Raw genomic sequence first — 17,662 nt, 5'->3', positions numbered from 1 at the left:
TAAAAAAATGAAATTAATAAATGCTGAATGAATAGTTGAGTTAGAACCATTTCCCAAACCTTCATGGAGTAACATAGAATATCCAGTCACTATTCAGACTTTTCTGGTTGTCTTTATGCTTTTATAGGCAGGATCCAAAAAAAGTCCTTATGCTGCATTGGATGATACATCTCTTAGGGTCTCTTTTAAACTAAAGGTTCCCCAGTTCTTTTCATCCAGTGGTCTTAGCAGCCATTGATGATCCTATAAGGGAATTCTATAAAGTCATTACAAAGTGTAATTTAGATCTAACCAGACACAGGTTGTTGCCAGTTATGAGTAATGAAATTGAATAGGCAATTCACAGGGAAGGAAAGTAGAACTATCAGCAAATGTAAGAAAATAAGCTCAACCACACTAGAAATATGAGAAAAGCAAATTAAAACAAGAGGTTATTTCATACCCATCAGACCAGCAACAGAAACCGGAAAGTCTGACAGTATCGAATGTTGGCAAAGATAAAGGAAAAGAACTCTTATACACTACTAGTGGCAATATAAATCACTGAACCCCTTTGACAAGCAGTGTGGCTTGTTTAAGTTAAGTTTACAAATATTTATCTTATTAAAACTTGGCATCTTTATTTCTAAAGTATGTATCTTTGATGCAGCCACTACAGAAAACAGTATGGAGATTCCAGAAAAAATGAAGAATAGAACTACCATACAACCTAGTTATTCCACTTCTGGGTATTTATCCAAAGGACATGAAAACACTAATTTGAAAAGATAGATGCAGCATTATTTACAATAGCCAAGATATGGAAATAACCTAAGTGTCCATCGATGGAGGAATGGGTAAAAAAGATGTGGTATATATAATGGAATACTACTTAGCCATAAAAAAGAATGAAATCCTGCCATTTACAACAACTTAGATGGATTTTGAGGGTATTATGCTAAGTGCAATAAAGTCAGACAGAGAAAGACACTGTATTTTACTCATGTGTAGAATCTAAAATGAAAACAAATGAACAAGCAAAATAAAATAAAAACAAACTCATAGAAATAGAGAACAGATTAATGGTTACTAGAAGGAAAGGAGATTGGAGGTGGGTGCAATGGGTGAAGGGAGTCAATTGTATGGTGATGAATGGTAACTAGACTTGTGGTGATCACTCTGTAAGTATATACAGATCTTGAACTATAATGCTGTGTACCTGAAACTTTTTAAATTAAAAAATAGATTAATAAAGCCTATATCTTTGAGAAGCTCTTAGACATGCACTGAATGCTACTACTATTCAAAGTTTGTAGTACATAATGTACTAAAATATAGGAAATAACTCAAAACGTTCACCAACTTGAAGAATGGTTAGTGATATATTCATATGATGGAACACAGCAGTTAAAATAAAAGAAGTATATATCATCATGGACAGATGTAAAACAAACAACTGAGTAGACAAAGCAAACTGCAAAATTATATGAAAATGCAATAGGATTTAAAAACAAATATTTATCCCAAAAATGATTCCAAAGCAATATTCTACATAGTTTATAGATATACATATATGTACTGAATGTCTAAAACTAAGCAATAGAAGAATGACACCAAACATACAGGTCACCTTTGTGTGACCAGGTCTCCTTCTATTACCGCTTCTCTCTCAGAAGGTGACTTTACCTTTGTCTCTAATGTTCTGTATCTTTTACTTAAGGTAAATATTTTAAGTAGAAATAAACTGCTCATATTTTCCCTGAGTAATGTGTAGACGGATTATTTTTTACATTAATCTCTCTAATCTTCTATTATTTTACTTAATCTTTTTTTTTTTTAATGAAGTTCTTGTGCTTCTAGTAAATATGTTTGAGTTTCTTGTAAGCAATGGTTCTTCATCTTGGGGTTGAGGGGAGAGTGAGAATGTTATAATCACAAATACCCTGAGAGGTCTTTTCCAAATATATAGGCCCAACGTAGCAGCACTTCTTACAAACCAGTCTAACACATCTATAGGGGTGTGGGTGGGAGGGTTTAAAGACTGATTATTTGGAAACCCTCCCCCAGGTGGTTGAGGGTACTTTCTACTGCAGTGAGAAGTCAGGAAGGGCAGCTGAACCCAGGATGGGTCCTGACTTTCAAACTCCCCTTGAGGCCTCAAACCAATTCCTAACTATCCTCTACCTACAGGTGGTTACGATCCAACTGCTCATATGGACAAAGAAAGATATCCAAGACATCTTACAAATTAAAAATAAAACCATGCTACAACATACTACATACATTATGATTTCATTAATTTAAAATATACTCATATACAAAAAGGTATCTGAAAGAATGTAATGAAAGCCATTAATTGTGAGGTCTCTCTAACAGACAGGATTCTAGAAGCATTTCGGCAATGCTTCTGTTTTGTTTTGTTTTTGCTTTGTTTTTTTCACAAAGAGCATGTACTTTGTAAACAAGAAAAAATAAGTAAATAAAAACAAATAAAACCATTAGATGAAACAATAGCCAAACAAGTACAGCATGTGAAAGAATTTTACTCACTGCCCAAAATATCATCCCTAATTGTATAAATGCAGTAAGAATACGACCATTTATTCAACATGAGCTTCACTATTCTTGCATCTGTGTATTTTATATTCCTTATAGTCCTGTGACTGATCACCACAGCAAATAGAGAACAATTCATTTTCTACTGCCTTACCCAAAAACACGAGAAAGAGAAACTCACTGGCCTATGATGCAGGCTATCAAGCAGGAACTGATTACCACACTGATAAAGACTGAAAAAGTATAAAACCATGAAGTCAGCTGCATCAGCCAAGTAATGCTTTACTAAATTCATCACACAGTTTTGTGCTTCTATAGGTCAATATTTTACATTTCTGACATTAATTTACAATCTTGACAGTGTGGTTTATTTCAACACCTGACTCTGTTATGAAAATATTCTTCTATTAATAAAAAAAATTCAGAAAATGTCATCCTGGAAAAAACTAATATATTATTGAAGAAAATTTAGAAATGGATAATCATTTCTTTCCAGTTTTTTTTAATGTTTAATGGAAATTTTCCAACATGCATAAAAATGGAGAGAATAATATAATAAAACCCCAACATATCATCACCAAATTTCAACATTTACCAGTATATGGTGAATCTTATTTTATTTGTACTCTTCCTCTTTCCCCACAACAAACCTCAGCATCATGTGACTGCATTATAAATACATTAGTATGTATTAAAGATACATTTTAAATATATATAGATATGTGTGTATGACCATCTTGTTGCCTTGACTGAAGATCAATGGCTTCCTACTAAAATACAATCTTAGTCACAACCCAAACTCCACCTTGGCCCACAAAGCCCTGTGAGTGATCAGCTCCTCCATGTCTCTCCTACCTCCTTCCCTCCCTTTCCTGTAGACTGCCTGACTCTTCATTTTAGAGTACTTGCATACCTTACAGCCTCACTTTCTTTGCCTAGAACACTTCTCTGGTGGTCTCCTCAACCTTCATGTCACAACTGAAATGTCATGTCTCCAGTAGCATTCCCTGACTATACTATCAAAGAGTGGATAGGCTCATTACGTTAGCTTTTCACATACAATTTTAATTGACAGGTGCCCATATATGAGTTTTTTAAGGATTAAATTTATACTACTGAAACTTGAGTTATAAAATTAGAATTCTGTCTTGTTAAAAGCAAAATATTTCCAAATGTTAAAAAAAAAAAATAAACAAGCAAACAAACAAAATACCCATACATAAAAATGTATCAGAACAACAATGGTTTATCTGAATGGTTACGAAAAAAAGCATTCAACAAAATTCAATATCCTTTCATAATGAAAACACTCTACAAATGAGAACAGAAAGGAACTCCTTCAACCTGATAAAGAGCATCTACAAAAACCCCTCAACGAACATCACACTTAATAGTTAAAGATTGAATGCTTTCTCCCTAAGATCAGGAGAAAAAACAAAAATTTCACTCCTGCCGGGTCTATTCATTATTGTACTGGAGGTTCTAGTCAGGGCAATTAGGCAAGAAAATGAAATAAAAGGCATCCACACTGAAAAGAAAGAAGTAAAACCACCTCTATTCACAGATATGATATTGCATATAAAAAATTCTAAGAAATCCATGAAAAAAATATTAGAACTAAGTTGCAGGATACAAGATCAATATACAAAAATGAAGTACACTCTAAACACTTGCAAAGAACAATCAGAAAATGAAATTAAAAGAAACTAACACAGCATTGTAAATCAACTATACTCCAATTAAAAAAAATGAAATTAAAGAAACAATTTCATTTACAACAGCATCAAAAAGAACAAAATATTTAGAAATAAATCTTACTGAAAAAGTGCAAAAATGTATCATCTGACAACTATAAAACTTTGTTAAAAAATTAAAGATCTAAATAAACAGAAATAAACCCTCATATTTATAGTCAATTGATTTTCAACAAAGGTGCCAATTAGGAAAGAATAGTCTCATCAACAATGCTGCTGGGACAACTGGATATCCACCCTGAAGGAATTAAACTGGACTCCATATACTAAAAATCACTCAAAACGGATCAAACACTTAAATGTAAGTTAAAACTATAATACTCTTAGAAGAAAAATGAGTGTAAATTTTTTGTGACATCGGACTAGCCAATGGTTTCTTAAATATACACCAAGAACACAGGCAATCAAGAAAAATAATAAACTGAACTTCATCAAAATTTAAAACTTTTGTGCTTCAAAAGACATCATCAAGAAAGTAAAAAGAGAAGGGGGAAGATAATAGCTCAACTGGTAGACAGCATGCCTAGCATGCATGAACTCCTGGGTTCAATCCCCCGTACCTCCTCTAAAAATAAGTAGGTAAGCCTAATTCAACAAATAAATAAATCCACCACCTCTCACAAGAAAGTAAAAAGACAACCCACAGAATGGGAGAAAATATTAGCAAATCAAAACTCCGATGAGACTCATATGTACATGTAACAGAATATTCAGCCTTAAAAAGGAATGAAATTATGATACATGCTACAAAACGGATGAGCCCTGAAAATATGCGAAGTGAAATTGGTCAGACGTAAAAGGGCAAATAATATATGATTTCACTTACATGAGATTCCTAGAACAGATAAATTCATTCCAACAGAGACAGAATGGTGGTGTCAAATAAAATGTAACTTTTTGTTGGTAAGAATCATCATTCTGAATCAGTATGAATCATGATTATAAACCACACTACGTTATAGTCTGTGATGCCTTCAAGATAAAAAGCCACATTTTACAACACAGTCTTTTACTTTCTGATTTCTGATTAGCTATTCAATCTTAAAAATAAATGTTATATTTTGTAATGCTCTGAATACATCACACTTTCAAATCTCTCGTACTTTGGCTCAGTGACACAGCTAAACGCCACCCTGCCTCTGAAGCATCCCACAGGTTGAGTTAGGCTTCTTAGCACCTTGTACATACATTACTTGTTAAGCAGAGCAACAAATGAGTAGGTAATTTCTGTCAAATGTTTCCCAAATCAAATTACATCAAACAAGTACAAGTACACTATCTTCATAGAAGAACCATAGACAAACAATAGTCTTTTTAAAAGGTTACTTTTCTGGTTTTACAGAAGCCTATTTATTTGATTTCACACCTCTGTGCAACCTGTTTTAACTTTTTAAAAGGTATTTGTTCTTGAATAGGTAGTAGTTAACAAAAAATGAGGCTAGGACAGCAGGTAACTGAAAGAAAATTCAAACTGAGGATTTGATAATTAAAATTAGAAAGTTTATTTATACCATAAGAACCTAGAAAAGCCTTTTAATCAATATAGATTTCAATGCCTAAGAAATAAATGTTTACTATTCTTCAGAATGAATTTTTCTTCAAAAATCATGTTGCTTTACTAACCACTGTATTTGTTACTATACTACTGCTATATATTAATTAGAAATGTCTACCAAAAGATTGTAAACAAAATAGTTAAAATTAAGCTTTGGCACTTAACTTTCATTTGTGTGGAAAATTTATTCAGATGTACGAACTTATTTCTCAACCAGCAAAACTGAGAAACAAATATTTGTGGCTAAAATAAATAAAAACACAATAGAAAGCCAGTATTATGTCAAAAACAATTCAAGAATCATGAAGTAATCCCTACCATACTTTTGACAACAGTTCCAAAGTCCCAAAGATCTTAATATTTCAATTTTTAAATGCCTAAATAATTCTAGGATATCTACTATATATAGGACAATATAAGTAAAGTGTCTGCAATATCTCTACTCAAAATAAGTCAGTTTTTCTGTATATGCCTAGGTCATAGGACTTAAAGAAGAACTTTTTGGATGTTTTAGGATAACTTGGCACCAACAGTAAGGGCAATAACTTGAATGCACAAAAGAGAACTTTAGTTAGGCTTTGCAATTTAACCTTTAGCATACTTATCCATCCATCCATCCAACCAACAAACATCTATTAAATACCTACTGCATCCCAGTAGTTTAGTGGGAGAATTAAATAAAGCAATCGGTTAGTTTTGATACAATATTGAAAGTGAAAGAGAGGGGAAGGACAGTAAACTGTGGGAAGACATAAAATGGGTACAATCCATTGAAATCTGAAAGATGAGTAATGTTAGCCAGGCAACAGAAGAGAAAGAGAATTCCAAGCAAAGAGGCAGCTTTTAAGAAGGCCTGGAAAGACTGTTTTTTGCATAATGAACTCAAAGTGTTCAGCATGGCTCTAAAGGGAAAAAAATTAATCTGATAAAATAAGAAGCAGCCAGATTATGAGGCTTTGTATGTTAGGAACTTTAGTCCTTTCAAGAACTATAGAAAGAGCCACTAAAGGCTTTTAAGTGTGGAAATGATCTGATTAGATTTCCATTTTGGAGAGATCTGGGTACAGTGTGATAGAATTTTGTAGTCTGGCAATCCTGGAAGCAGATAAACCAGTTATGAAACAGTTTTAGTTGTCCATTCATTTATTCAGAAATATTCAATGGGTACTTCCTATATGCCAAACCTGGTATTCAGTGTGAATGACACAAAGTTCCAGCCCCCCACAGGAGTAAAACTGATTTTCAGACTAATAAAAATGGATTTGAAAGAAGTAAAGACATTCTAGATGTATTTAAAAGTTGGAAGCAAATGAAGGTAGCAATTGGGATGAAGGAGAGAGAAGAATTAAGAATGGTGACCATGGCCACCTCTCTCATTCCCTCATCTTCGGAGATGGCCCGTACTCTGTCTATGGAGTGTGTATCTACTTTCACTTTAACCTGAGCAACCAACCCCCAAACCTTATGGCCTTTCTCTCACCTTTTGAAACAGCCTACATTCTATGCAGTATGTATCTCTCTAAATAAATCTACCTTTACTCAAAAAAAGAAAGAATGGTGACCACGTATCTGGCCAGGTAGGTAGTGGTATCACGAAGACTGGAAACAGGGGATGAGCAGGCTTGGGAGATAAGTGCAGTTTTGGACATGCTGGGAGACATTCAGGTCCAGTAAACACCAGAAACTCCAGAGAGAGATCTGGCCTTAAGAGGCTGCTCTTAATAGGACATCAGCTCCATGAAGGAAAGAATCTTGTCTGTTTTACTCACCACTGTATCCCCAACAGACACAGTACCAGGTACATAGTTGGCACTCAATAAATATCTGTTAAATGAGTAAGACATACATTTTGAAATAGTCAATAAATGGTAACTGAACGGTTAGGAATGGATAATATGAACTAGGCAGTGTGCAGAGTGAGAACATAAGAGGATTTGAGAAAAAGCACCAAGGAACACCAAAGCTAACAAGTGTAAGAAGAATCCACAGAGTGGTCAGATAAGTAAGAGGAAAACCAAGAGATTTCAAAGTCAGAGAACTAAAATACAATATGCTTCTTACAGGAGTGACCAAGAATCAAATGTTGTTCAGAAGTATGAGAAGGAGTAAGTCAGAAAATAGAAGAAATGGATTTATGAGGGCTACCCACTTTCGTGAATTTTCAAGAATATGAATAGGAGAAATTCTGACTATTATGCATAAAGTATCATGTTTAAATAATTACTCCTATGAGATGAACTATTTTCTGCATGGGCACCTTACCCTTATATAAGCTTGTTTGTTCCATTTAAAGTGCCTGCCTCTTTACTTTTTACCTCATCACCTTTTTTATTTCCTGTGTAACATCTATCACAATCTGTTATTAGCAGGTTTGTTTCTTCTTTATTACAACATAAACTCTAAGAAAGCAAGGGCTACCTTTCCTTGTATACTTTATTTGTGGCCACATTCCCAGAGCCTAGAACAGTGCCTGGCATAGAAAGTATTTGTTTTTTCTGATCATTCATGAGTCCTCTTATCCTTCTATCTACCTAGGGGACTGGGATAGGGTAGAACTAGAAGAGCATGGAGTTTCCTCTCAGCCCTTAAAAAAATAACTGCAGGAAGAGCAAGGGAAAAATACATTTTAAAGGACAATAACAAAATTCAGAATCACAAATATCCTAGACCCATACCCTGCAGGGAATCCTACCAGCAGGACCTGAAGTTACAAGGGAAAAATGCTCAGGCTCTATAATTTTAGTGGTGCAGGTAAGCAGTCAGAAACAAGGTATCCTGGAAAAAATTAATAAACTGAAAAAAAAAGTTACTACAGAAAACATTAAACATAGGGTAGTTTCTCATTTTCTGTATCTGTAGATAAGTAACGAATGAATCTAGGTAATGGATATATAGACAGTCAACATACTCCTCATTTTTCTGTATGTTCAAATATTTTCCTAATAAAAAGCTGGGGAAGGGAGGGGTATATTTACTGAAAAAGTTTACTGATCTTTTAAAAAATATTTTAAACTTCCTAATAATAATTCTACATCTTCAACTTGGAAACTTCTCTATTGTACTGATTAATATGTAAATCTTAATGGTTTAGTTCAAACAGTTTTGGCCAACTAAGCCAAACTACTTGACACAAGAATTCCTAAGTGCATTCTACAGTCTTGCATTCAAACTAATAACTAAATATCACCAGCCAAAATTTCAGCATGAATTAAAAATTTACACACGTTTCTAAATATCATCTTTTTGAACAGACACTTAGCATATATTACTAAACTGCGTCCATGTTGATGTTTTTATCTCAACCTAATTATTTAGGTAACAGTTGTATTATGAGTGCTGAGCACAGCAAAAAAATTAAAAAAAGGTGTTTTTAAAATAACTCAGCCATTAGTCAATGGAACAAAAGAACACATATTTGGCTACATTCTTATACTACCTCTCCTGGGAACCAAAGATTCCATGTTAAGTGTGCAGTGTGTAGTTAAAGGTAGGCTAAGGAATCCAACACGCAGGAACCAAACTTAGGCACAGAACTGCATCAGTGACCTATGGCATATACATTACAGTAATCTAGTGGGTAGTCCTTGCTCTGCTAAATCCATCCTGGTACCTGCCCCATTTTGATAGTCTCTTTTGTGATTTTAACTAAGTAAAAATGTGAAATGTCACTATCATAAGGACACACAAATGGTATCTCACTTAGATACCTAAACTCATAAATCTCTGAGAGCAAAGGTTAAGTTGTCTTAATAACTAAACAATGGTTAATTAACTGATTACCATTTCAAAATGGAACAATCCCACTGACACACACCACCACCCCCACACTCCCCTATAGAAAAAACAGATTGCTGATTTCAGAAAGTGTCTGGAAACAGGGAATGACTAGGGGCAAGGACATATCTATTCTCACTGTGGGCAGTGTGAAGCTTATTCAAATAGTTCAGCAAGAAAAAATAATGGCATTTTTTTCAATATAAAAATATGTATTTTTAAGAGTGTTTTAAAATGTATTGGTTTTATGTACAAAATAATTTAGGTAATACAGAGATCAACAAAGTGTATTTTAAGCATTCTAAAGTGTATTTTAAGCATTCTGAAACAGGTGTGAAGAAATTATGACCAAAAAAATTCCAAAAAGCCACTGACCCTTGCTCCAGCTGAACCAAGAGAGAAATTAAGTCAGCACCTGAGTCAATCCTTGGACCAAAAATCCTCAGTTCACTGAAGATTCCACAAGACACCAGTTTAAAAAACCATTTAACAGGTGCTACAGAGGGACCTGACTTTTTAAAAATATTTGAAAACTTTATGTCAATCGTTAACACCCAATGTAGTCAACTAGCAACTTGTTCTCTTGTACTAACAGATCATTTGCGCATATGAATAAACTACCACTCCATTTTAGTGAAATAAAACCTACTTAATAGCAACAGGACACTAGAGTAACAGAATTAAGGCTAAAAATCTGAAGAATCATCATAATTACTAATTTAAACAACAACTGTGTTAAAGGCACAAAATAAACTTAATGTTGAAGCAAAACTGGAATTTCCACTTCTTAAATCCTCATTAACCACAATCAACAAATATAAGCTATAAATATGCAAAATTACTCTTCACTCCTGTCTTTATACAGAATAGAAAGACTTCAAATTTTCCTTTTTAAGTGATAATTAAAGAGATGAACTTTCATTATAAATTATTTTGCAAATAAAATTAGCTTCAACACTTTTGATTATAATATTTTTATGAATGAATGAGAACTATAACATCAAATTTCAAAAATGAATATCAATGCCTGCTTTCCTGACCACAAATCTTATCACTCACTCCCATGTTCATACACTACCAAAGAAAACAACTTGATTGCTGTCTTCATAAAAAAAAAAAAAAACATCAATTTTGTTACTACTTTAACTGCTGATTCATTGGGAGAAAGTTCATTAGAAAATTCTCAGTAATATCTCTCACCTCTGCATTTAACCACTTCAATTTTTTTAGACAAAAGCCACAGAAAAGCAGTCACAAAAACCACATAATCCCAACATCTTCTCAGTAAAGATATTCTCTCTTCAGTCCATTTTCTTCATGTATGCTTGTCATGCGAGGAGGATGAAAAGGGCACATCTTCATTTTTATGGGCAATCTCCCTCAACCCAATAAAAAACTCTCACTTTAAAACTAAATTCCTAAGAAAAAGTTTCCTTTAACTCATTTGCTTACTTCTGGAAAGTTGTTTTTTGGTTTTTCATTTTTTTAATCACTCAAAGCAAATAATGTCTATTTTAAAAGAATCAGAACTTGTGTAAATAAAAACATAAAAAAGTACTAGTATACTCTCCCCAAGAATAACATCTCTCTCCAGATCATTTTCTCTCTAGATTTTTTTTTAATCACTGATGTACAGATGAATTGTTCATAGATTCACAAGGCTTACTCTGAATAGAATAGACAAGAAAAGTCTGGCTGAAGAAGTGAAATTTAAGCTAAGCCAAAAGTGAGGAGCTAGCCAGAGTGAAACTCTGAGCAAAAAGCATTCTAGGCCAAGGGAACAGCATGGGCCAAGGTATCAGACAGGACTTGGTAAAGAAATGGAAACAAATATATACGGCAGCAGCAAGTAGCCCAAAGAGAAGAGTGGTAAGCAATAAAATGATAGACTTCTTGATTAGCATTTGAAACTGGTTACAAAGCTATCTAAAATCAGCCCTCTGGGTTATTTTTATAGACTCACAAACCCAGTAAGTAGGCTGGTAAACTCCACACAAAAAATTTTAAATAAGAGCAAAGAAAAAAGACAGAAAGTATTCAAATTAAGTAATATTATAATAAAGATTAAATTTCTGATTCCTTGCTGAGAGTTCCTGCAAACAAGAGATTATAGCACTTCACACCTTTTAAAATATTCTCACCATTTATATACCCTCCTAAATTTCCACAAAAGTGCTCAGGATTTACTTTACACTTTCTGGTGATGGTCAACTTCCATGCTTGCAAATACTCTTGCTGTAAATACCCTGAGGCACTTTTGCTATAATAGCAGACTCTTAGTCTCCATATTAAAGGCCACAAACAAAGCACTCACAGAAAATTAAACACAGAATTCACTTCTGCATATTGACCTAAGAGAGACTGAATTTCTAAGTACTGGATAAGATCTGGCTTACAGTCTTACATGAGGATTGATAACAAGATGGTTTTACGTTTGTGGTCTGGAAGTTGGGCTATCTAGCATTTCATCAATGTTCTCTATTCTAAAGTTATGGCCCTTTGCCCAAAGGTTTCATTATAGAGAATTTATGTAGACATATTTGAAAAGACATAAATTACAAACAAAGTCATTGGATAATCTGTTTTTTAAAAGTCATTTACTTAAGAAATTAATATACAATCCAGAGCCTAGCAGCTTAAGTTAGTTTTGTTTTCTGATTCTGCAACCTGTGGCAGATGGTTCTCTTGGCACGTGTGACTCTGGCACTTTGCCCATGTTTACATGGACTGACAGGAGTTTAAGGCCAAAGGGAGCCATTTCTTTTACCCATGGTGATAGGTCATGCTGGGCCTGCTCCTCACCTGTATGTATACTTAGTTAATTCCACAGTCTTTCCATATACATCCACACACTGGCAAGGGTCTGTCTGAGCCCTGAAGACATATAACATGTCATCTCAAGAGTAGTACATGACCTCTGTTCTATAAACAGTGCTAATAAACTAGTGGAAATTGGGGAGGGTATAGCCTAGCACGCACAAGGTCCTGGGTTCAATCCCCAGTGCCCCTGTTAAATAAATAAGTAAATAAACCTAATTACCTCCTCTCATCAAAAATAGTAAAAATTTATAAACTAGTGAAAATTGTGATTCCATTCTTAGTTTTTTTTTCAACCCTTCCTTCCCTATATACTTGGAAATATTCTTGAAATAAAGTTAATTTTGTTTGGTAAATCAATGGCATTTTTGAGACAAACATCACAAAATCAGAATTAAAAATCATCACTACAGTCAAGGTTAAAAAAGAAAAAAAAACATTATTTGACCCGGTATAAACGTTTAAAAAAAAAGTATACTTGCCAAAAAGTTCAAATGTTGGTACCATTTAGTGTTAGAAAATGAGCTGCTAAACAAATCCTAAAAACTTCAAGTGTTTTTGAGACAGCATGTCGTTCCTTCGATAATTACTTAGCTTCCTTCAATTACCATGTATTTAGCCAGGTGAGCTAGATGATCAGCAAACAAAGATGAATAGAACACTTCGCCTGCACTAGGTAAGTTGCACAGAAATAATGCCAGCACACCCTGAAAGCTAAAAATCCTTGACTGTCTTAAGAAGTCACTTGCACTCCAGAGCTTCAAAAGGTTCACAGACTCAAGGTGAGGGCACCGAGGTCACACTGCTGAGGTGCTAAAATCAAAAGCCGGCCAAGTGCACCTGTAAACTGCAGTCTTTGAAAAGGGTTGCTAACAGTCACCTACACCTCCTCAACCCGCCCCCACCCTGCCCCCGTCCGATTTATAAATAAACGGAGGGTTTTTTAAGGGAACTGTCCAAGGTTACCACCTGACAAGGGGGAATGCTCTGATGTGGGATACCAATAAAATCAAACTCCATACTCTTCATATTCACAGAGTACTGTTTGCTATACAACATCTAAGTGTTGACAAAGTGTCAACCAAGGCACATGAAGCATAAAATAAAACCTCTTTCTCAATAGGGTTGAAACGTCAATAAGAAACTGACCGAAAGAGGGAGATCTCTAACTTCCCAAAGCAGTAACCCTCAGGAAAGGTACTGGAACCAGCGGAAGTTACATATCCAAGACAGAAGTGTTTAAATGCGTGTCGTCCCCCCGTCCCCAGCCCCCGCCCATGGTAAAAGTTTGAACCGCCATCTGACTATCCCACGGTGGTGGGAAACTTCCCAATACTACAAGAGGCAAGCAGACACCCTAAAATCTCCGCCTTCAGCCAACCCCAGGTGCCCTCAAGCCAGGCTGTGGCTTCCTCCACGGGCCTCGCCTCCCCCATCTCACTCCCTTCTGGACACTTGCTAGCTTGCCTCTGTGCCCAGCACCGGCCGGGGGTCCCGGGACCCCGCAGCCGCCGGGCTCAGTCCGGTGGGCCTCGGCCTCAGGCCTGCCCCCAGGAAGCCAGCGCGCCTCTCCTCCCGAGCCGGACCGCGACCTCGGCCCTTGGGCCCGGGTCGCGGCCCTGGCCCCCCGCCCGTCGGCCGGCCCTCACCTCCTCGGCGTGCTTGCGCAGCGCCTTCTCTCGCTCGTACTGGGTGATGAGCTGCTCGTTGTCGTCCCGCAGCAGCTCCAGCTCCACCTGGTGCTCCTGGTCCTGCGCGAACACCGAGTCCAGGTTCTCCAGCACGGCCACCACCAGTGGCATCAGCTCCTTGACCACCTCCTCGTCGTAGCGACCGATGAGCCGCTCGAACTCGCGGTAGATGGAGCCAGCCAGGCCGGACACCCGCTCCGACATCACGGCCCCGGAACCGCCGGGCTCCTCCTGATACACCACACCGTCCTCCAGCTCCATGTTGGCGGGCGGGCAGGCGGCCCGGGGCGTCGCCGGCTGAGGGGGCGGCACGGGCCCGCACGGGACGGGTACGTCTGGGACTGGGGCTGGGGCTGGGCCCGGCGGGGTGGGGGCCCGGGCCGGAGGAGGGGAGGGGTAAAGTGAGCGCACTCAGCCCAACCGCCGCTGCACCAACTGCCAGGGCAGCCGGGCCGCGCGCGCCACACGTCACCCGCGGGGCGGGACCCGCGTCGCATCGACCCGTTGGGCGGGGCCCCGCGGGAGGCCAGGCGCGGCCGGGGGCGGGGCCAATGAGTCACCCTGCGCCGGCGGAGGCGGCGTGGCGTCAACACTCGGCGCCGCGCGGGCGTTGCGTACACCAATGGAAAAGACTGCGAGAGGAGAGTGGCGAGAGTTGCCCTCCACGGGCTGGATCTGCTGGGCGGATCCCAAAGGAAAGGGAGGGGTTCTGGAACAGTGACTAATAGTCTAGAATTAACGTAGCTAAAATTTTGTTATTTTTTAAGCTCACGAAGGGCTTTCTCATTTGTTCCTTACATCAGGCTTCGTATGGTAGACGTTTGGCCTTCGTTTCAGACGAGGAAAAGTAGGCCTAGAGAAGTTACGGTTCACCCAAGGTCACGCAGCTAGAACGGGAAGGAGACTGATCAGGGACTCAAACCAGTTCTTGAGAAAAACGGAGAGGGAAAGCTACCTTAACAAACTCTGCCTCAGTGATAAGGTGTTCTCGAATAGGATAGGATTATTTGGGGATAAAGAGGAGTAGCCTTAAACAGAGGAAGTGCAAAGTATCCTGGAGAAGGGTAAAACTTAACGCCACATCGTGCACAATGCAGTTTCTCTGCTTCTCCCTGGCAACTTGGAATTTCCTGGCTCCAGCCACCCTCCTTTCCTCTATTCTGGAAGCGGGGCGGGGCGGGGTGTTATGGGGGTTGGGCAGTGGAGGAGGAAAGAGGTGGTGTCACTGGATTGAATAAGTCTGAGGGTATGTGAGTTCTCTGGCGCCTGGGAAAGAATCACGTGTGGGGAATGACACAACACCCAAACCTCAGGCGGGCTGAGTCAAGGATCACTTCCTGGTGTTCTCTTTTAGCCTCTGCAAATGGGGCAGAAGACACTCCCTAAAGTCCCTATCTCCGGAGCAGGTGACTCAGTAGTACTGTGGTCTCGACTCCTGTAAGAATAGAACCAGGGAAGACAGGACTTGGATGAAGAAGGCTTTAGTGGGGGAATCGGCTACCTCCCAGGATCATAAATACCCTCAACTTGGTGTTTACGAGTTGAAGTTCTCCCTACCAAGCACGAACTAGTCCTCCAAAGTCTTCCAATCTAGACTCAACAAGACCCACATAAGCAGTATGCAGCTTGGGCAAGGGCCAACCTATACACTCAGAAGGACAGAAATGAAAGTACTAAGCCTTAGGAGGTCAGACGTAACTGAATTTGCTGCCTCTACTGTTCCCCATTCTCACCCACCCTCTATGGTCACCCTTAAATTGTGTATATATCTGGGCCTATCGCTGGTTGGGAATGAGCCCTAAATATCCTTTCTTTTCTAAATCTCACATTTGAAAACCAGTGAAAAGTCTTGCTCCAGACCTTTCTTTTCTCTCCTTTTTTCTCTTCCTGAGGGTGCTTACTTAGGCAATCTACCTATATATATGCCTCTATTTTCCTGGGAGTCAGAAGAGCAGGAAAACTTAGGGCAAGTCTTGACTTTGACTTTCCACAGTATTATCATACACATCAGAAAATTTAAAGGAAAAAATTTTTGATTTTCAAGTATGAGATTAGAATAGTCTTAAGAGTAAGTATGCTGCTTTAGGTATAAATTCAACGTAGAAAGATATGAGATACATATTTATGTCTTAATTTTAAGTTTCTGCTACCTCAGAGATCACATTTAATTGTTTAAAATAAAATTCTGCCAAATATCCATTAACCGTTGAATAGAGAAGTAAAATATGGTGTATGCATGTAATGGAATATTTATTATTCAACAATAAAAAGAAATGAAGTACATACTACAACATGGCTGAACCTTGTTAATACACTAAAAGAAGCCATCACAAAGGACCACATATGAAAGATCAGTGATTGCCTAAGGACTGTTTTGAGGACCAAGAGAAAATAAGAAAGACTACTAATGGGTATGGGTTTCTTTTGGGGGTAATGAAAATGTTCTAAAATTGATTATGGTGATAGATTAATGACTCTGAATATACTAAAATAGGTGAATTATATGGTATTGGAATTGTATCTCAATAAAGCTGTTAAATTTATGGCTATAATGACTTTATAGGAAACCCAATGGACCACAGTGTGTAGGGTGGAATGAAAACAGTTTTTAAATTCTGAAACTTGTACTCTACTATGGACAGGTCATTTTGAAGAACTTGGGCCAGAAACTAAATAGAAAATGGTTACTGAGTACCTTCTAGGTGCGAGTCACTGTGATAAGGATTATGATTCTCAGCGTCTTCATCTGTATGATGAAAAGGTGTGTTAAAGAATCTGTAAAGATTTCTTGCAACTCTAAAATCCTACTATTCTCATTTGTAAGTAGGAGTGAAAGACCAGGAGAGAGGATCTTGAGATTGAGTCCTTTTAGTCAAGTCCTAATTTTTGTTTGTGTATTTTTAATGGAGGCACTGAGGATTGAACCCAGGGACCTCCTGCATGCTAAGCATGCGCTCTACCACTGACCTATTCCCACCCCTGCCAAGTCCTAATTCTGTAGGCAGTAATACTACCTCCTATATTCAACCACCTGGATAAATTCCCAGCACCCACCTCTAACCCCACAAGCTGAAATTATTGTTAAAGTCTTAAGAGTCATTCAGGAAAACAGGTCACGTTGTGGAATTAGACTAAATGTTTACTTTTGATTCCTAAGAGGAAGGAAATTCCATTTTAAAGAGATTCTTTGGTCTCAAAAAAATAGTGAGGACACTAATGGGAGCAGCAGAAGGGAGGAGCTGATGAAGGAAGGAAGGGAGGAGTTTCTTCCTAAACTCAATTACTATGATCACTGGAAGACCAAAATTACTAGTCTTGCTGTTTGTCTAGCCTTCTGGAACTTTTATAGTTGTTTCTATGTGAATCAATTTCTCTAGTTTCACCAACTGCATTTTCCCATTCATTACCCCTTACAAACGAGACCATGCTTGGTGAGGCAGTCCAATTATGGAATTCAGGGCTCTTAAAAAGTGCCAGAGGACTTTTCTAAGCCCTCAGTTTTTCGGGTTTTTTCCCCCCTCAGTTTTTCCTTTGAA

The 17,662-nt window shown here is 37.8% G+C and overlaps 1 protein-coding gene across 2 annotated transcripts in view; it reads right to left on the bottom strand.

Moving 5' to 3' along the window:
* Window positions 1–14,562, bottom strand: part of SPAG9 (sperm associated antigen 9) — a 132,945-nt gene extending 118,383 nt beyond the window's left edge. For both annotated transcript variants that reach the window (XM_064496073.1, XM_010990320.3), the window contains exon 1: window positions 14,085–14,562. In XM_064496073.1, the coding sequence (XP_064352143.1) occupies window positions 14,085–14,387 (303 nt within the window). In that variant the 5' untranslated portion in view covers window positions 14,388–14,562. The remainder of the gene's footprint in view (window positions 1–14,084) is intronic.
* Window positions 14,563–17,662: the final 3,100 nt, after the last annotated feature.

Source organism: Camelus dromedarius, chromosome 16, assembly GCF_036321535.1.
Source record: "Camelus dromedarius isolate mCamDro1 chromosome 16, mCamDro1.pat, whole genome shotgun sequence".
Taxonomy (NCBI): domain Eukaryota; kingdom Metazoa; phylum Chordata; class Mammalia; order Artiodactyla; family Camelidae; genus Camelus; species Camelus dromedarius.
This window is presented reverse-complemented; position numbering and strand designations above follow the sequence as displayed.